The sequence below is a fragment of the Helobdella robusta genome, assembly GCF_000326865.2.
Source record: "Helobdella robusta unplaced genomic scaffold HELROscaffold_51, whole genome shotgun sequence".
Classification (NCBI taxonomy): Eukaryota; Metazoa; Annelida; class Clitellata; order Rhynchobdellida; family Glossiphoniidae; genus Helobdella; species Helobdella robusta.
Genome location: NW_008705261.1, coordinates 543,274 through 566,394, shown reverse-complemented (window position 1 = coordinate 566,394; position 23,121 = coordinate 543,274). Strand labels below are relative to the sequence as shown.

Below are 23,121 nucleotides of genomic sequence, written 5' to 3'. Positions count from 1 at the left end.
AGTTTTTGAATGGTTCTTCATTAATATAATTGTCTTGATATATATTGTTTAAACGTTGAATTGGTTAGATAAGATATCAATTAAGTTGCTTTAAGTGTTCATATTTTTCAGATTTTTTGTTACAAACATTTTATACAATTCATGTGAAATTTCAGTTAATTGTTTTAAAAAATTGATTTAATGAAATTTTACTTCTGTTTTTTCAAAATTATTTTTTAATAAGTGTAAGAAGTAAGAAGTTACGTCAGAACTAGGCATTTTATTAGTTTTTAAATTAAAATTATTACACACAACAAACATACACACACAACACACATGTACACGCACATGTACAAACACACACAGCGTATGTGAACAAGTGTGAACCAATTTATAACACACAGCTTATGAAAGTGGGGATCTTTCTGCATTCGAAGTCATTCATTGCAGTTCTGGCCAGTCATCTTCACCATGACACCACTCCTCATCTAAATTGTTTCTTGCGGTTTTCGGTTCGCTGATGTGATAAAATGAAACAACTATCATTGTTGTTATTCCAAGGTAAACTGTTTCAAATACCATCTGTCCAAAACTAAAAAATTACCATACTACCAGCATGTAATCGAAATTTTTTGTATAGAAAACGGAAGTTATACTTTTGAAGAAGAACGGATATGCATTTTTCGTTTTTCTATTTTTATATTGATGCCCCATGAAGATTTGAGAAAAAATAATTAATTTGACACTATTAACCAATTAACCAAACAAACTATTGAAACCATTGTGGACAGAAGTTTTTGATTTACAGACAACCCTTTGTTTCGAGTTGAAACTTTTGTGTCAAAATGGTTTAATATTTGCATCCCCAAAGATTTTTGCACGAGCAAGTTTTGTATGGAATGAAGAACATGAGGTCTATGAGAGGTTTTATTTTTTGAATTGCGAGTGTTCAAATCAGGTAAGTGCGCAAAAACAACGTGATTTGTTACGGCCTACCCTACCAACATCTTGTTGGGTAAACGTACCTTTTGATATTTTTATAACCAGGTTTTGCCCATTTACTTAAAAATATTTTAATTTTAATGAAATAGGTGCTAAATTCATACAGCAGGATAGTGTTGTTTAAAAAGTTTATAAAAAGGTTAAGAGGTTCGGCAGCATATTTCTGACCAAATTTCCTCAAACGAAATTAAATCTCACGGTGCAGGCTTATTTGATTTTGCTTATTCGAACCAAAAAAATTATCTATTTTCGCTTAATGTAAACAAGAGTTTAAGACATTGAAGAAGACTTTTGACTTTTAAATTTTTGTTTATTCAAAGTTTATGAATATTTTATAAATTCATAAGAATAGGAAATTTTATTTAAATAACAAAAAAAATGTTCGTTATAATTTAATATTCTTCAAAATCCAATCTTCGAAGTGGTTGACCCTGGCATAAACACCAGGGTACTTGCTGGCACACCCGATGCCCCACGACACCACACCCACCAGTCTGAAGGTCCCATCTTTTTCTTTATTCACCAGTGGACCTCCCGAGTCCATCTGAAAAATTTCATTTTAAAATCAATTTTAAATTTTTAATTTCTGTTTTTAAAAATTATAATTTAATATATATATATATATATTATTTAACAAGTCAACAGAAATACGAAAAAGTTCAAGTTACCAAAATGAATGTATTTTTAAAATTTTATATTTAAATAGAGTTGCTCCATTTCATACTTGATATACCACCATAGAAAAGTTAGTTCCACTCAAAAATTAAATGTGTTGTTAATGATTAGCACCCTTTTTTTGTTTTAACTATGACTTGTTATATTTCATTCGAATGTATTTAGACGAAGACTTTATAGATATATCGGCAAAACGCAAGTCGTAAAGAACCTGGCAGGAGTCCCTCACAACGTTGCCTTTGTTATCAGAGGCACAGATCATGTCATCAGTTATGGGGCGTATGTTTTTGTACATCCGTAAGCAATAATCTTTGGCTGTGGTGTTGAGTGTGGTGTACATCAAACTGTCAACATTCAAGTTACTCCCTCCTGTTAATTTTTTTTATCAGATCTTAAGCGAAATTTATACTTATTTTAGAAGTTTCATTTTAAATATTTATAATGTCGATACAATCATAAAATAATTGTGGAAATATATTTTCAATCATTTACCTGGAGCTAAGTTTCCCCACCCAGAGACAACTGTCTTATAATGGGCATATTGGTCATTTGATTTGGGTGCACAGACGGTGTTGACATTTTCGTCTAATTTGATGTCATTCTTGACCTTTATGAGGGCGATATCGTTAGCAACTGTAATGGGCGAGAACATCTCGTGGACGACAATTCGCTCAACATCATGAACTTTAACGGTTGAATCACCTGCTCCTGTGATCTTTTTATGAAGTCCAACCACAACCATGTAGTAGCCTGGATTACTGAGGGGTAAATAAAGCAACAACAGAATTAAACGACTGACCGAATGATGTTTAATTTTTCTCATTATTATTGTTAATTTGAATGTGTAAACTTTTCATCGAGGCAGTGAGCGGCCGTGATGATCCATTTTGAGTTGATGATGCTCCCACCGCACGAATGAGTACCTTTCTTTGTTTGGACACTTACCTGAGAATTATTTCGTTCAAAAAAAATTAAAAAAAAACTGTTATTAGATTATTTACTGATTCTTAAAAGTTGTTACCTGCCAAGGAAATTCATTCGGTCTGGCTTCTATACCTCCAACGATGGTGGGTGCTGGTAGGAAGTAGTCCCCTGCATCGGGGTATTTGCTCTTTCCACATGCTCCATTTTCTGATCGTTATAATTGTGAGGAAGGTGAATTTGAGTGATTTGAGCAAATTTTGAATTAGTTACTTATAATTGAAATAAATAATGTAACTTGCAATATTTTTTTATAAGATAGTAAAATGATCGTAAGGCGTATAACAAACCGTTCCAGATTGGCGATAAAGCTGCATAAACATTAATAGCCATGTGTTACTTTCTACATTAAAAATATAATAAAATCACTTTTCACTTTTTTAAAAATAGGATAAATTAATTATTTAAAAGAATTTGTAATAAAAAATTAAATGAATTAACCGAAAGTTAGAGGCAACAAGCTGTAGAGCGCTGAAAATATCAATCTGTCCATAACCGGTTATTCAGAAGCGTGCGAATTACAAAATTATTGAACGGAAAAATTTGTGTAGCAATCAAAATTAAATTTTATAAAATTAATTAAAATTATATAAATGAATTTTATTGAAAATTTTCTTTTCGCACAAAGCTAAAATAATGAAGTGAGGATTGTTGTAGATGCTTATATAATAGAAGTGCTAAACATTTTCTGGTTAGTGAACAAATACAATGATTATTTAATCATTGTTTCAAGTGTTATCAACATTTGTTCTAAAGTAACTTTCTTTCAACATTGTTCGTGTCTGATTACGTATCTATGATCTTGAATGGATACAATATTTCGATGAATAACAATGATTGAATTTGTGTTGTGTTTCAATATTCGAAATGACACTTCATTCAGTATTTGTTATTAATTTTTGACAGCTGTGTTAAATTTTTTCAAATTAATGATTCTTTTTTACCATTGTTTGTAAGATCCCGGTTGTCATTGTAACATTTTTCAGTTTGTGAAATGTTACTTAAAAATTTTAGTATTGTTAAATAAATTTTCTTTTTTCTGAATTCTTTTTCAAAATTTTGACAAAATCAAAAGTACAGACATTCACGCAAAGCCCTATACATTGAAATAACATTGTAAATAAAGCTTTTAATATAGTATTAAATTATTATTATTATTATTGGTGTGTTTGAAAGCGCCCTTCAAAAAGATCTCAGAGGCGCTAACGATTATTGCAGTACAATGCGTAGGACTTTAATAAAGCAATGCAGTGGATGGAAATAAAAGACATTAGTACGGGCAAGCTGGGACAAAAAGATGGTGTTTCAACTTTTTACGAAATTGAATAACAGACAACGTAGGGTCACGAAGGTTCTTAGGAAAATCATTTCAGACAGCAGGGCCCATTACGAAAATTCCTCTGACCAAGAGTCAAGTTTGTGTCAGGTAAAAACAGTAAACTTGAATTGTCAGAGCGCAATGTTTGATTCAAAAGTGGCAGTGTTTAAGGAATGACTCTGTCAATTAAATATTTAGGGACAATTCTCTTAATACATTTAAAAACCGTTAAACGTATATTGAAAATAACTCTTTGATAAACCGGAAGCCAGTGAAGAGCAAAAATAATTGGCTTAACTGAAACCAACCTTGCAGCCCAATTTTGAACCGACTGCTGTCTAGACAAATTCACGCCAGACAAACCGTAATGTAGACTATTGCAATAGTCTATTTTTGAGTGGATAAAAGATTGAACAAGACATTGAAGAGCATGTTTGCTTATAGATCGTTTGATGCGTCTAAGCCTACACAATTGTCTAGAGCATCCTTTCGAAGCTGCCCTAGTATGAACGTAGAAAGACATGTTATTATCGAAAACAAATCCCAGGCTGCCTGCAGATGTGCAAAACTCAATGTCAGAATCGCCAAGTCTTATAGACTCAACGCTCATTTTTTCAAATTGCTCCAATTCAATCAATCATGAAACCTACTTAGATTTTTGTTTTGCATATTGAATTAATTGAATTGGATAAACTAGAAGTCTTGTTAGGTCTAAATCTGCTGATCAATGTAGTTGTTAATAAAGGGTTATTTTTAAGTTTTGTTTCATTAAACAAGAAACGCTTAACAAATATGTTTGAGTAATGATAAGCAGAGGAAACTTAACTAAATAACGTCAATATACGATAATACATTTAAAATGCCATTGTACTTTACTAAAAATTTTATGAAAATCACCATCAAAACAAAATCATAAAGGAAGAAAATTTTGAATAAACAAAAAGATCAAAAATAAGTGACAAATACTCAAATATTGAATATATAAATCATTTTCATGGTTGGGAAAAATTTAGTTAAAGTATTTAAGTCGTTCAATATTATTTAATAATTTAATAGATCCACATTATTATTATTATTACTTCAAATAGTAAACTTTTAAATTTGATTGTTTAAGATAATTAACGTACATTTTATCAAATACAAAAAATATTTCAAAGTAGGCGTCCTCATCTTTTGAATAAACATCTGGCTAAAGTAAAAATGGAGTAACAGAATATAACTTGCTACCTGCATAAACTTCAAGTTCAGCAAATGCCAAATGCTTATCTTTGTATTGCTCTTCAATTTTTAGAGACTGTTGTACGATGACGTACCTTGAAAATTTATTACCATCAACACAATTTACCTTCATTGGTTCACCAAATGGTTTCACAGGACCTTGCCACTGACCACATAGATCGTAATTTTTTTCGATGATCTTATTCACATTTGGATCAAAATTATTTGTCAGTCCTATTATAAAATCTTGCTTTCGGTAATCTAAAATATATATATATATGAAAAAACATTCAAACATTGAAAATGCAGTTCAACTTAATTTAAATTTACAATTAATTAATCAATCAATCTTTTAGTTATTCAGTCTAACAATCAGTCAGTCATTCATCTAGTAAGTCAGCTAGCTAGCCAACCATCAATCACCACCAATGTATCATTCGTTTAAAAAAATACCCAATCAACTAGCCATCAAATTTTGAAAACAAATGATATAAAAATATTCAAGTTAAATAAAAATTAAGGTTTTCTAGATCTTAATTTCCAAAAGATCTAGACGATACCTCAAATTCCAAACTATTGCATTTAAAGTCTTATTTGGCCTCCTTACACCGAAAGTTAGTTCCAAACACTCCAATTGATTTGTCTAAATGGACAAGAATAAATGAGTTGCAGTGCATATATCCATATGTAGACATTGCATTTCGGATGTACATTTGTATGTACTCCTGCTACAAACTGTTCGGCTGAGCAACTTTTAAATTATTTGCGTTCAATAATGTCGTAAGAAAGGCTAAACTTTCTTGCAAGCCAATGCTTTGAAAAAACAAATTTGCAAGAATTAATCCTGAATTTTGAATTTTATTACTGATGATTTGGCGCCCAGAAGAACACCTTTTTATAGACTGTTTAATACGAATGAATTTTTACCAATAGTCGGTACGTTATATAAACATCATTAAAGAATGTACCCAATAAAAATGTATTAAAAACATTCCTTCCATTTGATTTTGGTTTCCATAAGTTATGATAACATATTATGTTGTGTGTGTGATGCGGTGGTTCAAATCGAGCCTTCGGCCTTATATGATGAATTGGTGAAATATGCTAGCAAAAGTAAAAACATGAAATTTTATTGCGATAATTGCGTGAAACATGCTGATGGTTTCAAAGGTCTTTTGCAGATGCTTAACGAAAAATTTGAATCCATTGATTCTTGTTTTAAAACGTTTGATTCCATTGATATTGGGATAAAAAATCTGCAGTTGAGGCATAAGTCAAGCGGTGAGAACCTAAAACAGTTAGAAAAACTAGACGAGAAACTTAACCAGTCTATTAACTCCTTGAAAAACGATATTACCGAGTCTTGGTTAGACGTTGTAAAGATTAATTCTAAAATTGTCGATAACGAGGCTGCTTCTTTGAGAAATATGATCAGTACTTCATTTTCCGATGTGGTAAGAAAGGACCTCGACGTAGTTAGTAAAGAGGTCATCTCTGTTCGCAGAACAATTGAAGTGGCAAATGAAGTTAAGCCCGTGAGAACAACATAGTTCTCTTTAATTTCAGCGAAGACTTGGATGTTGCTAAAGATAGGAGCAATGTTTAAGGTCCCTAACAGACGAGTCTCTGAAAGATGATGACATATTAAAAATATTTAGACAAGGTAAAAATCCAAGCGTATCGTCTCCCCCGCGTCCAGTGATTGTTAAGTTTATCAACCTTTCTGCAAAAGTCCTGGTTTTGAGAAGATTGTTCAGATTAGCGCTGCTGGATGAAAAAATGAGGGAAGTGAGGATTAGTGATGACCTTACAACGGACCAGCGTCTGCAGCTTAAAAAATTGGTTCTTGAGGCAATAACGCGGGAAGCTAAAGATGGTCATTTTTTATATCGGGTCAGAGGTGTGGTCGGGCAATGGAGAATAGTGAGATATCCAAGGCCTGCTACCAAACCGGATTAAATTTGGGATTGCTTAATATTAGATCCATTCGGTCAAAATATGATATAATTCATGATTTGTTATCAAATGATTTAGATATATGTGTATTGACCGAAACATGGCATGAATTATGTCAAGTTGCTCGTAATCTTGGTGTTGTATTCGATGGTAATATGACAATGGAGTGCCACATAAAGTCGCTAACTGGTGAATGTCATCGACAACTTCGCATGATGAGGGCTATAAAAAATTCACTTAATGAGATTACCCTAAAGAGTTTGGCTCACGCGTTTATTCACTCGAGGCTGGACTATTGCAACAGCCTTTTTTACGGTGTCTCCATGTTGGAAATCTCCAAACTACAGTCAATTCAAAATCGCATGACCAAGCTAGTTGTTGGAGGTTTTAGATCTGATCATGTGACGCCGATTTTACGGGATCTGCACTGGCTTCCGATTGAAAAGAGAATTATCTACAAGATTGCTGTTTTGATGTTCAAAGTTTTAAATGGGCGTGCTCCTCCGTACTTGGTCGGTAGATTGACTAAACGTGATTCAACGTCTGGTTATCCAGGATTGAGATCCAATAATAGGAATTTGCTAGACGTTCCTCAAGCCCGTTTGGCGATTGGTAAAAGAAATTTTGCTGTTGCTAGACCGATGGTGTGGAATAATTTGCCAACCTCACTCAGTCTACCTGGAATATCATTTCCTCTATTTTGTAAACAATTAAAGTTGCTGTTTTTTAAGCAGCATTTCGGTTCTTGTAATTAAATGTGATTATGAAAAAAATTTTTTTTTTATTTTTCATGTTCTTTATTAGTCAGTACTATCATTATGTTGTTTTAATTTTTGTGTCGGTTAATAATTCGTTGTGAGGTTTGCTGATTATTGTGTTGAATTTTTGTACATACCTAGTAACTTGTGTGGATAAACAGTTATATGCCAAATCAGTAATTGTAAATGCAGTCAAAGTAGACAAATTAGACACATACTAAAAGATAACGGACAAGAACACAGCGTTTGAAGTTTGGGAGGAATTAAAAAGGAATTTTTGAGCGTCAACTAAAGATCAACTGTTCCAAGTTTGTAGCAACTTTTTCGATTTGGATATCTGGATAGCGGATGTAGATTTATCCTACCAAATTGCAAGATTGAAAACTTTGTGGAACAAGTTAAACAGTGGGTTTCAGGCATCGGGACAAAAAAAACTACCACAGATTCTCCCAAGTAGTTTCTAAAACTTCAAATCAAGTTGGCTAATGCTAGGTGAAGAAAAGAAGTCGATAGATGATTTAATCACTCGTCTCTGTGTTTTAGAAAAAGAGATAAAGGCTTTCGACATTATCAATAAATCTACAAGGCTTAGGACGACTTAGTTGTAAATGTTGAAAAGTCAAGTTTCAGCAAGTTTTCAGCAGATTTCACTAAAAGGACAAAACTATAAACTTGGACACAGGGTTAAGCATGGTAGAAGTGTATCAGTGATGCAAGACCTTCTAAAAGTTCCAAAAATGTTTCAGCGACACCAAGAAAAACATAGGATGAAACATGGTGTAGTTTTGTGCAAGTCAGCCAGTCATAAAACATTTAGAGACAACACTAAGTGGTATATTGACAATGGAGCAACAAGGCACCTAACGATCAATCCAGATAATTTTGTTACTTTTGAAAAGTTTGTTGTACCACGTTCTGTTCAAGCTGCAAGAAAAGTAGTTCTTGCTGCTGTGGGTAAAAGCGAAATAAATATGCTGTCAACAGTAAATAACAAACAAAGGCCATATCTTATTTGCTAAATAATGATGATTATGTATGATAGTATCTCATTTTTTGTTACAATGGATTAAGAGAGAAAGCAGTTAGTTGAATTTTTGGATTTCATTTGATAAGTTTTATATCTCAAACCTTGCTAAGTCATTAATTTTCAACATTTGATAACCATTTTTAACTTCTCAACCTTTTTCTTATAATTAAGACATGCCCATTTTTCAATTCAACGACAATTCTTATATTCACACAAAATTATTGCTATTTTTTGTAAACTTGGACACTGGGTGTAATTGATCCTAGAAGTCTTTGATTGCAATTGTAAAGTGAGTGAAGTAACAGGAAACGGTATATGCATATATGAGTGTATGGATGGATGTACAATTGTACATCCGTGTACATAGAGAGCATATTTTACTTTGAACATTTTTATATGGGGCTTTTTTATTTTTCAGAAAATCGGCTTGAGCGAACTTTTTGCCGAAACAAAAATAATCATAAAACTAACAATAATAAAAAAAATATAATTATTACAATAATAATTATAATAATTTCTACATTGTTGTAATGTTTGTGTATGTAAGCTGTTTCCGGCTATCATGTGTTATTTCAATTGTTCTTATTTTTTATTATGTTAAATTACATTTTGTTATATATATTGGTTTTATATTTGTTTGCTTGCTTAATTTTTTGTTATCAAATTTATTGGTCCATACATGCTTAATTGTTTTATGTCACATTGACAGAAATGATTGATTGATATTTTGGGTTAAGTGTTACTCTCTTGTAGTATTCTTTTCATGATGACTTGTAATCTTTTATTTTTCATACAAATAAACTTTTTAAAAAAGGAGCAAAAGTTTTATAAATTTGTAAAAAGTTGGACGAGAAACGATTTCAGCCCCTCTAGATCTGCAAATCGACTTCGTCAAAACATATCAAAGAAACAATAAAAGGCGCAAACTTTCCTTTGCAACGTTCACGCACATGATTTATGCTGGTGGCGACTGACTTGGCGTTCTGACGTCACTTTCGTGACTTCACTGACTTCAAAATTCAAGTTTTATACGAATTGACTTCAATCCTAAATTCAGTTTAGCTCCAGCCTTTTTCACTATTCAACGATATTCGGGCTCGGCTCCGGCCGGATATCGTCGCCGGATAGTTGGCCAGGCATCTCCATCAACAACCTAATACATAAACTTAATTTTGATATAAACAAAATTAAACCCACATATTTTTTGATGATCAAACTGAAAAACTAGGCATGGCTTGTCATTTAATGAACTTGCACGTACGTGAGTAAATTTTGTTTTTATGTTTTCCCTGTCCATACATATTAAAAAATGTTTCACGTGATTCTACGTCTATGTTTCCAAATTAATTGCATTATGTTTCTAATTCACAGCAAGTTAATAACATAAAATGAAATGAGATTGATGATCTTAAATAATTAAAAAGTAATTGAGCAATAATGCGTAGATGAATCCAATGAATTAATTAGATTTCGAAAAAGTGTTGACGTGTTCTTCACCCTTCCCATCACTACCGGAACGTTTCTTTAAATTATTTTTTTCAGCGTCATCCAAGCTTCGACCTGAACTTGTGGCATTCAAAAAATCCAACTCAGTAGACAAAGCTTTCTTTTTATCTTTATCAACTAACTTGTTGGGTGTGAACTTGCTCGTGTTTGGCGCGGTGGCACCCGTCGAAGACGTTGAAAATGGTAAATGTTTTGCCGGCTTCCGAACGAAACTGCTCCAAGCATGACGCACTGGTTTCTCGCGCAAGTTGAACAGCAAAAAGATGAACAGTCCCTGAAGGGAGTTGAAGATGGCGAACAGGAAGTACATGACGACCGATGCATCGCCGTAAGCGAAGAAGGCGAACGACCATGTTAATCCTATGGCAATTAAATATTTAATCTGTAGAAATAAATTACCATTAAGAAATTTTATCAACAAAAAATGGTGAAATTCATGAACAAAACTATGAGCAAATGATTTCATGAAACAAACCCATGATGACGAAACAGCAGAGAGCCACTTGAACTTGCAGCCAGATGAGTTTACACTGCGACTGATTCGTTACCATACCTTTAATTAATTTAATACAATTTTTCTGTTAAATTAATCATTTAATAAAACTAATTAGAAAAAATACTAATTCACCTTTCGGTCTGTCACATGAAATCCCTTTAATCACCCTCATGAACACTACGATATTAGCAAGGATTATAAAGCCAAGAGGTAATAAGAAAGCAAGGTAAAATGCTTTTTTGGCTAACCAGCAACTAGTGTTCAATTTATTATTAACATACGTATATTATTATTATTATAATATAACATTATTAATACAAATCCATATTATTTAATATTGTCATTTTAAAATATTTTTATATTTAATGAAAAAAACGTTTAGGAAAACTAAATTCTAACTGATGTTTAAAGCCATCGAACAGCCTGTAATCGACGGAGCCGGTGACAATCACGACGATGGCTGGTAAAACTTTTTAAAATAATTTTCAAAATTTAGAATAAAAAAATATTATTTCAGAAAACTATCCCAATCTGACTAAATAAGTAATTATAATACTTATAAATGAATATTTAACGCAAAAACAAATTACTAACTCCAGGCAGGCAGCATAGTTTTCCAAACAAAGCTCGAAATGTGCGTATTAAAAACCTTCACAAACTTCAAGTACTGCAAGATGGCTTCAATCAGCATCCAGGAAAACGAAACAAGAAGGAAATAATGCAAGAGAGCGCTCTTTACCAGGCAGCCAATGGTTTTACGGGATATTGATGACGTAGAGGATGACGTACATGATGACGACGATAGTGGTGGTGATGGTGGTTTCTTATCCAGTCCGAACATGATGATGAGGTTGACGCAAATGAGAGATATTGATAGATTAAGGAGTGCGATGTGGTACTGTCCTTTGCGAAATTTTCTGAACACGAAAAAAAATGCAGACACAATCATATAAATTCGTTTTCGACTTGTGAAATAAAACACGCTTTGATTAAAGTTCTACGTAAAAACGATAAATTCTTTAGTAACAATAAAAATTACTCGAAAATAAAAAAAGTTACTTAAAATAATGAAAATTACTTGAAGATAATTTGTCCGATGATGACCAGGGACAAGCAGACGATGGATATGATCATTCCAATCATGGATACCCACTGCAAAGCGATGCCGACCTTCTTCGAATGCAGGTCTTTTTCAAAACCCTGACAAAAATATTTTTTTTAATTTTTGACAAAAAATTAATTCATTTTATACCTTTTTTCTAACGGTAACAGAAAAACTCGAATAATTTCTCACCGCTAAGACGGCGAAGTTCGTCAGATGGTCACTTTCACATTCGATATAAAAGTCTTCAACGTTTGAGTCAATCGTTTCCAGGCCATCAGTCGACCATTCGATCCGATCGTTCTTATATTTCGCATACACGCAGGCAGGATTAGAAATAGTGTTCTTCAAAAATTAAAATGAAATAGTTCAACGAGGAAGAGAACAAAAATGTCTGTGGTTAAAAAATAAAAAAAATTTGCAATGAAAAGATTAGAATCAGATATACATTTTTTAGGCGGAATTTAATTTTAACTTTTTTCTTCAAGTTTGATATCTTTCTCCCTCCCACCGATGATTTAATTATCAGTGAATTTATTTTTCTATTGACGACATCTTCACATCCATCGTCATCAGCTGGGTCTTTCCCATTTTCATCCAAGGAAGAACTATTAAGACCAGCAGATCTTTTCGCGGACGATAATGGTGACGATGACGTCATCGACGATTGGAAGAGGGTTGCGGTCTTATAGACTATGAGACTCGTTTTAACAGGAAAATCTCCTTCCACTGAAAAACAATTATTAGTTAAAATAACATTAAACAACATCGACATGCAGTAATTGAAGTGTAAAATTTTCAAAAAAGCGATTATATTTTATTTTTAGAATTTAAATAAAAAGAAAAGCCTTACGGGGAGATTTTCGTCTGTAAATTTCATCTGGTATCAAGAGAGCAACCTCCAAATCTTCATCCAAGTTATCGCCTCCTGCTTCCAAAACGCCGCCACCGTAAATATACTTTTCAGATTTGTTACCCACTTTTAATTTCAACAGCGCAAATCCCATACTATGATTATGAACGCTAGTTTCGTAAAAATGAGTCACCAAATTTTTTCCCGACCACGTGACGTTGATGTCTTGGCTTACTTCACTCAACTTCTTCACTAGCGTCTCCATGGAATTTAAAATTCTGACATTTTTCGGAATAATTAATTATTTTTTGCTGAGTTTTTTATTGAATTGAAAGAAATTGTTGATAAATTTAATATAAATAAAATGAATGTACATACGAAAGTGATGCTGCCGTTCGTTCTTGCGCCTTTTCAAAAGTTTCAACTGGTGAACTCAACAACTCATCGACTATTGTAACCATTGTTTCCGCGACCTTTTAAAAAATTACCGGTGCTTCACGAAAAATTTTGGAAAGTTACGTAAAAAAAAATTTTTTCTATTGGAAATGTTAAAAATATTCCTACATCTGTGCTCATATGGAAGTCGGTGCTGTTTGATTTCTCCAAAATAGCAGCTACTAATGAAATATCTTTTGACTGGACGGTTGAGCCTGTTGGATCTTTTGTTAGTAAGTCTTTAGTCATTTCCAGTAAATCATCATAGTCTTTCATCTAAATAATTTTAAATAACGCATTTGAATATCCAATTATCTTTTTCTTGCCATTTTGCAAAACTAATTTTTTAAACAAAATCTAACATCTTTGTGTAGGATATCATAGAAAGATTTAGTTAGATTCGAACTTTCATCAGCTTCATTGATATTGAATGAGGCGCAGTCCAACAACTCATTAAGAACCCAACTGTAACCAAATACAAAGTTTCCACTACACTTAGCTTTGGCTTTTGGAGGAAAACCTATGTAGTTTGGAATGTATTGGCATGCATGGAGTAAATTTTTTTTACAAATCTCTCTTAAATTTTCTTCAAAGGTGCCAACAAGAAACACACAGTGCATGTTAATACACGCGAATCAACGCATCATGCACATTGCATGTGATAAGCGGGGATTCGTTTGCATTCGAATCTAGTCACTGCAACGTCAGCCAGTCCTTTTAAACACCAAGCCACAATAGTTTTATAATTTAATTGACTTATTTTATATATGTAATTATATATATATGTAAAGGCCGAACCTCGCATGTGGCATAAGATATCACTGGAGGCAACTTCATCCGGCAGTCCTACGTCAAAAAAAAATTTATCCGATCCGAAGGAGACGATTTCTTTGTAGCATCCCTCTACATTAAAAAAAATCTTTTATTCATAATAATTTTAAAAGTTTTTTGGCTAAAAGAAATTCAAACTTAGCGCTGTTTTTTTTTTAAAATCGTTTCTCACAATGGAAGTCATTCAAGCAACTTACCTGAGTTCTTTACTTTCATATATTTATCTTTCAGCCTATGGTTAAAATATACTTTGATAAAAATTTTATGTTATAAGTATGGATCAAATTAGAAAAGAAACTAGTAATTAATTTACAATTAATTTAGAATAAAATTAAAAAACGTTTGTGAAACCATTTAGCTGGCGGACTGTTTGACCGAAGAAATTTTTTCTCTTCAAACTCATCAGGAACTGGCTCCTGTCTTTCCATGTTGTTTAGCAACACTTGCCTTGAAAATATTTTTGTCATTCGTTTTGCTGTTTTTTGCGAATATACGTTTATCTTTACGTCTAGCATGGTTCCAACACCCTTTCTGTAGAAAAAAAAATGATCGAAAGTTACCTAAATAAAAATTGTTTAGAAGTTTTTGCAAACTTCTTTTTAATCTTCATAATTTTCTCAAGATAGGCGTAAGAACTGTTGAGCCACGACATCCACTTTTGAATGTGTGGATTTGAAGTCCAATCCATGATGTAATCAAATGTAACAAATGAGTACACGTCCGTCCAAGCAAGAGGTTCAGAGTAGTTGATTGTGACGTACAGGTAATCAGTTTTTATGTCTTAACATAAAAAAAAAACCGTAAAATGGAAGTTAATATAATGACGATATTTTGTACCTGTAAATTTTACTAAAGTGCTACTGTCTAGATTTCTTTCATAGATTCCGCTAAGCGAGTTAAAATCCCAAATATAACAGTTGTGGTAGCCTTGTGATAATCCGACGCTCAACCTACGTTGAATAGTTTCAGATGAAGCAAGATGATCGTAGTAATATTCAGGGTCATCAAAGGGAGGAATCTGGAAGTAATTGTTTACGGAATGTATCAAGGGATTGGATGGTGATATATCAACGTGGGACGGTCTGCATCTGAATTTCGTATACTCAAGTGATGACGAAAAATCAATGAAGACATTCTGTCCCGTTGTGGATTTAGACTCTTAAAATTTAATTGAATGTTTATTTGCAATAACCATATTATTAATACTACTACTACTATTAATAATAGAAATAATATAAATAACCATAATAACAATACAAATATTTAATAAGAATAACAAGCACAACAATAATAATAATAACACAACACACGTGAAGATGGTAAGCTAGAGATCTCTTTACGTTCGAACCCAGTCACAACAACAAAGAAGACAGGCACTTTATCACAACCCCATAAAAAATGATTAGTTCTAATTTATATAGCGCCATGTCCATGTTGTTTAATGGCACATTTGAATTCAGGTTGAGTTCATAATCTATTTTCGGTTAATTTTGTTTAATAATTTAGCCTGCTTAGATTTTTTATAAATTTGGAAATAGTTTTTATATAAAAAATTTAATGAAAATTTTCAAAAAGTTTTAAAATAACCAATTTTTGGCTGCTGGCAAATGTACTTCCGACTCTCAAACCAATCATGGTACAATGTTTTACTCTCCACATCAATGAATGTGCAACGCGTTGCGTCATCCGGGACTTAGTGGTGTCAAAAAAAATTGTGTAACAAACTCTTGGGCATAATAATATTAGGTAACGTAGTAATAAATGATAGTATGAAAATTATGTTATGTCACAATATGAAATACTGTAGTGAAAAATTATCGCATTTTACGTGTGACTCATACATACTATAAATGTCTTTAGTCCTCGCCTCTGTCTCTCTATCCGTGATGATGAAGTATTCACCTGAATTGACATCTTCAAATGAAAAAATTAAAAGGAGAATTGAAACTTAATACAACTTTCAATAAAAGAAACTAAGAGATAGTATTACTGAGCTCCTCGAGGTCTAAATCGTCGTAAACTGCCAGACTACCGCTTTCATAACGAGAACATTCTTCATTAGCGATGTCGCATGACACGACGTTGTCCATGGCTTTGAAGCACAAATTTGGATTCCTGCCTGTTACCCATCCTTTGTCGCATTTTTTATAACCTGTAATTAATTTATTGACATAAACTTATTTCAAAATTGTCAATAGTTTTGCTTGATTCACTTAATTCTTAATTTCAACCTTCAATTGTCCTATTGCTATTTTGTAATGGTATTATTTTTTAAATGCGTTATATTTAATAAAATAAAAGACTGCTTACTTTGTCGATAAACATCTCTTTCATATCTACCATCTAATGAAGAAGGAAAACGATGTTTAACCCGAAAATTAGGGTTAAACTGATGGCTACTATTTGTGAGGGGAGGGTAAGTGGACAACTTAGGATAAATCTGAAAACACGTGAAATTGATCTGGCTGCTGCAACTAATAAGTTTAAGAACGCGGGTTGATCTCTGCAACGCCCCACACAGCCCAGTGTCGTCGGTATACTCATATTCCCCGGGCTCAATATCAAAACCCTTACGAGGAATTGCTCTTAAAAATATTTTCAAGTTACAATTGTAGAATATTATTTTAAAAATTCTTGAATGTTACCTTGTCAGCATTGAAGTTGGTGAGATACTTTCCCATACTAACGAGCCGCCGATCAACCGCAAGCCAGTCCAGATCATCTCATCAACAGCTGTGGTCAAAAATTTTTTTAAAAAGCTTTCAATCTCAACATATAAAAAACTAAATTGAGTTGACACAAACTAACCAGCATTTGAATAGCGGAAAATTTCAAATATTTGTTCGAACTGAACGTTTACATATTCGTTCAACAAAAATGAATTTCCAACAAAATTCATGCAGAACTCATTGGACTTTGTCCAATTCTTTATCGGCCAGCTTTTCGTAGTATTCCAGTTGAAAACACAAAAATCTAGTTCGGCGTCCAATTCTTTGCAGGTGTGTGGTTCGGAATCAATATATATTGTATCAGACACGCGGTGACTTGCAGACGGATCTAAAAATGAAACAGAACAATCAATTTAGCAACGAATCATCCCTCGACTCACATCCAAACCCTCATTCAATCAGTCACACAGACAACATCAGGCCTATCTCCAGCCCGGATGCTTGACGTTCCCTACAACGCACCAGCACCCGCAGAGAACAAAACGTCAACAACTATACACCTGGAATCAATAGCAGGATGGCAACTACCAAACGAGACATTACGTCGATTTAACATAAGTCGCCATAAAAATTCTATCAATTTAGTGAATAGTGGTAGGCGAACTCAGCGAAGCTTATTTACAGGAGAGCACTTACGATAATTAAGTAGCAACCCGGACTTAAAAAAACGACAAACATCTTTGCGCATGGCTAAATTATATAAAAATACCCGAACATTTCAACAGCAGCTACTGCTTAGAACGTTGTAATTGATAATTAAAACAAAGTATAGGTACTCTTATTTTTATGCAGTGTAAATAACACATATTATATCAGCAATTAAAAAGAATTATTACCAGCAAATAATAATAATAGTAATAATAATAACAAAAATAACAATAATAATTATTATTATTGCTATATTATATTATTAAATAAAAAACAATATAATAAAATAAGATGAAATAAAGTTAAAATTGACAAAAAAATGTTTATCTGTTTCGCTAGTCATTCAAACGGATGAGTGCTGATAGAAGATATTAGTTTAAAATAGGAATCATTTGCTATTTCTGTCACAATGTATTGAATGTGATGGTGGTTGGTGGTATTTACAGAACTTACAGAAAACAGACTCTATTAAAGAGTTTCTAAAATGTTCAAACCATGCTAAAATTAACTATTTTATGCATAACAGAACAAAAAAGCTTTTTTCGGTATTCCTATACCATCATCGATGTTCCAATTGATACGTTGTATATGTAGCCAGATGCTCAAATATATATATATATATATATATATATATATATATATATATATATATATATATATATATTTATTTCGTCTCTACTCTACTTTGTTGACTCCTTGTTTGTTCAAAGTGAATACTTAACGGTCATTTAATTAATTTTACAATCTTCAACTTCTTTTAATATAACACTTTTAAGTGTTTTCATTATCGATGATTTCTCTGTTTCTAAATTTATTGGTAGGAAATGGTAGGAAAAATTCCACTTGCCCGTTGTTGAATATTTAATATCGGATGTCTTTCTCCTATGAGTATTGATTCGGCTAGTCGTAAATTATAATGGTTTTTATTGTAATGTAAGATGTGGGACGGCCATCTGCTCCATGAGGTGTAGTATTTAAAAATAGATGATAACAAAGTTAAATTGCTTGCCCGTATTTTGTGAGAAATATTATTTTTCAATTTATATAATTATCAATTAAATAAATTTTTTTAATATTGGAAGAAGGAAGTTTTGTTTCCCTAACTAATTACTTTGAAATAAAAAAAGTAAATTTCTTTTACAAATGTCCAGGCCTAACAATTATATTGAAATAGAAGTAAATAAATAAATTCGAAAAAAAATTATTTTATTTTGTAAATTATTTAACGTTTTAAACATTGTTTTCATCTCAAAATGCAACGTTTCAAAGTTGTTTTAATCAGGTAACAGATCGTTCGTTCGTTCTTTCAATGAATCAATGGTACAAATTTTTAAACTCATTTAGTTGAAATTATTCATCAAAATAAACCAGATGAAAACGGGTATTTTTTATAATGAAAACATAGAAATACATAAAAATACCTAGGATAGACGTTTACAAAATGTTTTGCAAAAGTTTATCAAAGCAATTTTTCAAACTCATTCAAGTAGAATTTTACGTAAAATTAAAGTTGTATAAAGAGCATTACCACCGTTATTATGCAAGATAGAAGAAAATATCTTATAAATATTTATTCAAAATATTACATACATCAAGAAATAACTAACATGACAAAATTGGGTTTTAAATTCTACACGAATCAATGGTATCATTATTACATATCCATCTATAGTACGTAATCCAAGAAGATATGTGTACGTTTCTATTACACCACAAAGCGTTTCTCCGGCATGCTATAATTTGTTGATATTTCTTGCGTTAGTAAAATCATGTAACAAATGTTTTTTTAAATACAAATACTATCAAATGCGTAAAAGTGTGGAAGTTAGTTTTTACCTCGTGAGGAACATTTGAAAAGCTAATGAGCAACCAACAAAAATCACAGGATTTAATTTGAAGATTTATCAAATTGATGTAATATCTTGAAATATTGTTTATAAAACTTATTTTGCAAAACAATTCCTCAAAACCTTTTTTAAAATTAGAGTACAACAACGAAAATTTTTGACCGACGCATAAATTTTTAACTGATAGTTCCATCAAACTAAACTTTCGCGGGATGTTATAAATCATCGTGGTTGACTTCATTTTTGTCTTCAGTTTTAACAAGGGTCAAAGGTTCACTCCGGCCTCTCAAAAAAATCCGTTTCCGGCAAAAATCTCCGACTAAAACCGATTCCGACACTCTGACAGAAACTATAATGTTCTTTCTACATTTTTTAGACTACAGGATGGAAAAGTTCAAAATAGGACTGACAAATAATTTTGATGCAAACGTGAATACATCAAAACTAGGAATTTATGATTTATGCGGTCAGTGGCCTGGGAAAGTTTTAAATTTTGGTGAACCAATGAGAGTCGATTGTATTGATGGTAGTAAATTGTCCAGATTTGTCATCGTACAACAATCTCCAGAAATTGAACAGAAATACCGTGATAGGAGATTAGCATTTGCTGAAATTGAAGTTTATGCTGAAAGTAATTAGATATAATATACATTTTTAATATAAATAAAAATTTGCACTTTATTTTAATCTGCAACTACTAATACATCATCTACAACTCCAACAATTACAACAATTACAACAACTCCAACTTTAACTACATCAACCTCAAATATTTTAACTGCTACTACATCAAATACAGCAACTCCAGGTACCCCTACGTTAACTCAAACAGACCCAACTACTGTTACATCAATTGCGACAACACCAACCCCAACTACCACTACATCAACTACAACAAGTACTGGCTATATTCATTTTATTGAAAATTTCTAACGTTTTTTATAACTACCCAATTTTTGTAAAATAATATACTTTTTTTACTACTATTAAAATCATTTATTCACAACTACTTTCATGAAAGTTGAAACATTTCCAGTATATTTTTGTTGTTAATTAATTATTTTATTCTTATTCTGAAATATTTGGATGAATACGAAAACGTGGCAAGTGAGTGTCCCACCGGTGCAAATAAAATGCTGCTGTTTCAAAAATAGTTTTTCTTCTGTTATTTTTTCAACTCTTAATAGCTTTTGAGTTTTTAATAATTTTTTAAGGTACATGAAAAATTAATTGATTATATCGTATGCATGAATACGTAAATTTTTAGCAATTAATATCAAAATCATTTTGTAAAATTTGTAAGAAAATTTCTGTTTGTATTCAACAACAATAACTTCTTCTACCCCAATTACGGCTATTGTTAAAATCACTTATTCACAAATATTTGAAAAAGTTGAAAACGTAAATGTGGCGTTAAAGAAACTTGCCTACTCCAGCATGCTGTATAAACGTTACAGAGCTTGTATTGCAGGTCAACATCACAGAATTAGCTCGGTCGGTAAAAGCGCCATGTGTCGCGTTGCTATTCCGCGAAGACGTTGTTCGAACACTGTCCAAAACTCAAAGACCATCATACGCTTACGTTGCGCGTGCATACGTAATATGTGTGTGCGTCGTGTGGTGTGGATGGCATAGCCTTTGTGGCACGAAGGTTTATTTACAAGTATAGAATAACTGTAAGCAGTTCTAAGTTAGACAAACCGGTATTGGCACATGGTTGCCCGCATGGTGGGAGTCCGGTATATCTACAACAGATTTTTTGTGGAAATAAAGAAAATGCATTGATTTGGTTTTACTGGAAATGATAGTAATTCCTAAAATTGGAACTAAATTTGGTGATATAGGGGTTCAAGATGTCTTGCTCCAAATAACGAACGATTATAGCAGACTGTTTTAAAATATTACTTCAGACGAGTTTGAAGAATTTTTACGGCTGTTAAAATTTTATTATTCTAAAAAATACATAGATATTTAAAAAGTTTTTGTTATGTTTTAAAATTATGACTATCAATATTTGAAAATAAAATTAAAGCACGTTATTTTTTAAATGCTTTTATAAATTTATTGAATATTTTTTATTTAAAAAAAAATATTTTTATTTAAAAAAAATTGATTGCAAAAATCAGCTCGATTGGATGATGTAGCATTAAAGAAACCAGCTCACCTCAGTTCCATGGGAGGAAACTATGCTATCTATAACGCTTCCTATGGAGTTGACAATAATTTTAACGCAGCATGGCGATTTCCACATGCAGCTATAAATTATGAGTATTCAAATTGGTTTGTTGTCGACTTGCTGGCTGCATACAAAGTCAAATATGTGGTAGGTACTTTATAACAGAAATGGTTGTGAGAACGTGTGTGGTAAGTAAACATTTCAATGAATCTCTGTTATGTTTGTTTAATTTAATTCGTTTGTTACTTGTTAATTTAGGTGATTTGTGCTTTCTTGGTTAGTTTGTTGATTGGTTAATAAACTGACTGATTAGATAGCAGTAGCGGATTAACATTTTTGCGGCGTAAAGGCACCCGTAATTTGCCGCCCCAATTTAATAATAATTCAAGAAAACTAAAATCAAATGGAAGCAATGTTTTTAATACAATTTTATTGGGTACATTCTTTAATGATATTCATGTAATATACCGACTATTGGTAAAAATTCATTCGTATTAAACGGTCCATGAAAAGGTGTTCTTCTGGGCGCCAACTCATCAGTAATACAATTCAGGATTAATTCTTACAAAATTGTTTTTTCAAAGCATTGGCTTGCAAGAAAGTTTAGCCTTTCTTCCGACATTGTTGAACGCCAATAATTTATAATGCGCTTTTTACAAAAAAAGACCGCTCGGTCGAACAGTTTGTAGCAGGAGTACAATACAAGTGTACATCCGAAATGCAATGTCTACATACGGATATATGCACTGCCATATATGCAATAGGAGTGTTTGGAACTAACGTTTGGTCTAAGGGGGCACTTTAAACGCAATAGTTTGAATTAATTTGTATTTAACTTGAATATTTTTATATCATTTGTTTCAAAATTTGCCGCCCATGGCAAGTGCCTGTTGTGCCTGTGCGTAAATCCGCCACTGTTAGGTAGTAGTTGGTTGAATAGTTAAACAATAGCTGATTGGTTGTTATGTTAAACAAATGATACATTGGTAGTGATTGATGGTTGGTTGGCTAGCTGACTTATTAGATGATTTGACGTGCTGATTGTTAGACTGAATAACTAAAAGATTGATTAATTAGTTGTAAATTTAAATTAAGTTGAACTGCATTTTTCAATGTTTGAATGTTTTACCACATATATATACATACATTACATACATACATACATATATATATATATATATATATGTGTGTGTGTGTGTGTGTGTGTGTGTGTGTGTGTGTGTGTGTGTGTGTGTGGGTTCTTAAAACTTGTAACAATGTGATGTTGTTCTTACCTATTATTCGCGACACCTCAATTTGAGTTTCTTGGTTACAATAATTGAGTTGTGTTATCTTAAGCCTTATTCGGCAGGCTACTGACGAGTCTCGGGAGAGACGAAACGTACGTCTGGCCTATGGCGGATAATGGTTTACCAATAATATATATATATATATATATATATATATATATATATATATATATATATATATATATATATATATGTTGGTAATAGACCATAATTTTTACAATATTCTATAAATTCTACCGAATGTTTGGCGTTAATATGTTTGTAGTTCGTAACGAATGTTTGGCGTTAATATGTT

At 32.2% G+C, this 23,121-nt stretch overlaps 5 protein-coding genes across 5 annotated transcripts; 2 read left to right on the top strand and 3 right to left on the bottom strand.

Moving 5' to 3' along the window:
- Nucleotides 1-1,366: 1,366 nt before the first annotated feature.
- HELRODRAFT_178982 (hypothetical protein) lies at nt 1,367-2,970 on the bottom strand (the record flags this gene model as incomplete). Its single annotated transcript, XM_009027852.1, has 6 exons — nt 1,367-1,525; nt 1,868-2,025; nt 2,149-2,414; nt 2,507-2,601; nt 2,678-2,787; nt 2,928-2,970. 6 exons carry the CDS (start codon nt 2,968-2,970, stop codon nt 1,367-1,369), a joined length of 831 nt encoding a protein of 276 aa, XP_009026100.1.
- A 3,324-nt stretch (nt 2,971-6,294) lies between these two features.
- HELRODRAFT_178981 (hypothetical protein) lies at nt 6,295-6,723 on the top strand (the record flags this gene model as incomplete). Its single annotated transcript, XM_009027851.1, has 1 exon — nt 6,295-6,723. One exon carries the CDS (start codon nt 6,295-6,297, stop codon nt 6,721-6,723), a length of 429 nt encoding a protein of 142 aa, XP_009026099.1.
- A 3,650-nt stretch (nt 6,724-10,373) lies between these two features.
- HELRODRAFT_178980 (hypothetical protein) lies at nt 10,374-15,570 on the bottom strand (the record flags this gene model as incomplete). Its single annotated transcript, XM_009027850.1, has 17 exons — nt 10,374-10,780; nt 10,896-10,973; nt 11,049-11,170; nt 11,316-11,385; nt 11,511-11,833; nt 11,995-12,116; nt 12,169-12,363; nt 12,494-12,747; nt 12,872-13,149; nt 13,360-13,364; nt 13,436-13,582; nt 13,669-13,826; nt 14,105-14,209; nt 14,505-14,668; nt 14,731-14,917; nt 14,975-15,225; nt 15,515-15,570. 17 exons carry the CDS (start codon nt 15,568-15,570, stop codon nt 10,374-10,376), a joined length of 2,922 nt encoding a protein of 973 aa, XP_009026098.1.
- Nucleotides 15,571-16,110: 540 nt separating this feature from the next.
- On the bottom strand, nt 16,111-17,406 carry HELRODRAFT_178979 (hypothetical protein; the record flags this gene model as incomplete). The annotated part of the gene is made up of 5 exons (XM_009027849.1): nt 16,111-16,289; nt 16,448-16,722; nt 16,783-16,870; nt 16,946-17,128; nt 17,367-17,406. 5 exons carry the CDS (start codon nt 17,404-17,406, stop codon nt 16,111-16,113), a joined length of 765 nt encoding a protein of 254 aa, XP_009026097.1.
- Nucleotides 17,407-19,121: 1,715 nt separating this feature from the next.
- On the top strand, nt 19,122-22,342 carry HELRODRAFT_178978 (hypothetical protein; the record flags this gene model as incomplete). Its single annotated transcript, XM_009027848.1, has 4 exons — nt 19,122-19,185; nt 19,615-19,992; nt 21,488-21,688; nt 22,203-22,342. The coding sequence occupies 4 exons, from the start codon at nt 19,122-19,124 to the stop codon at nt 22,340-22,342; spliced, it is 783 nt and encodes a 260-aa protein (XP_009026096.1).
- Between the last annotated feature and the right edge of the window lie 779 nt (nt 22,343-23,121).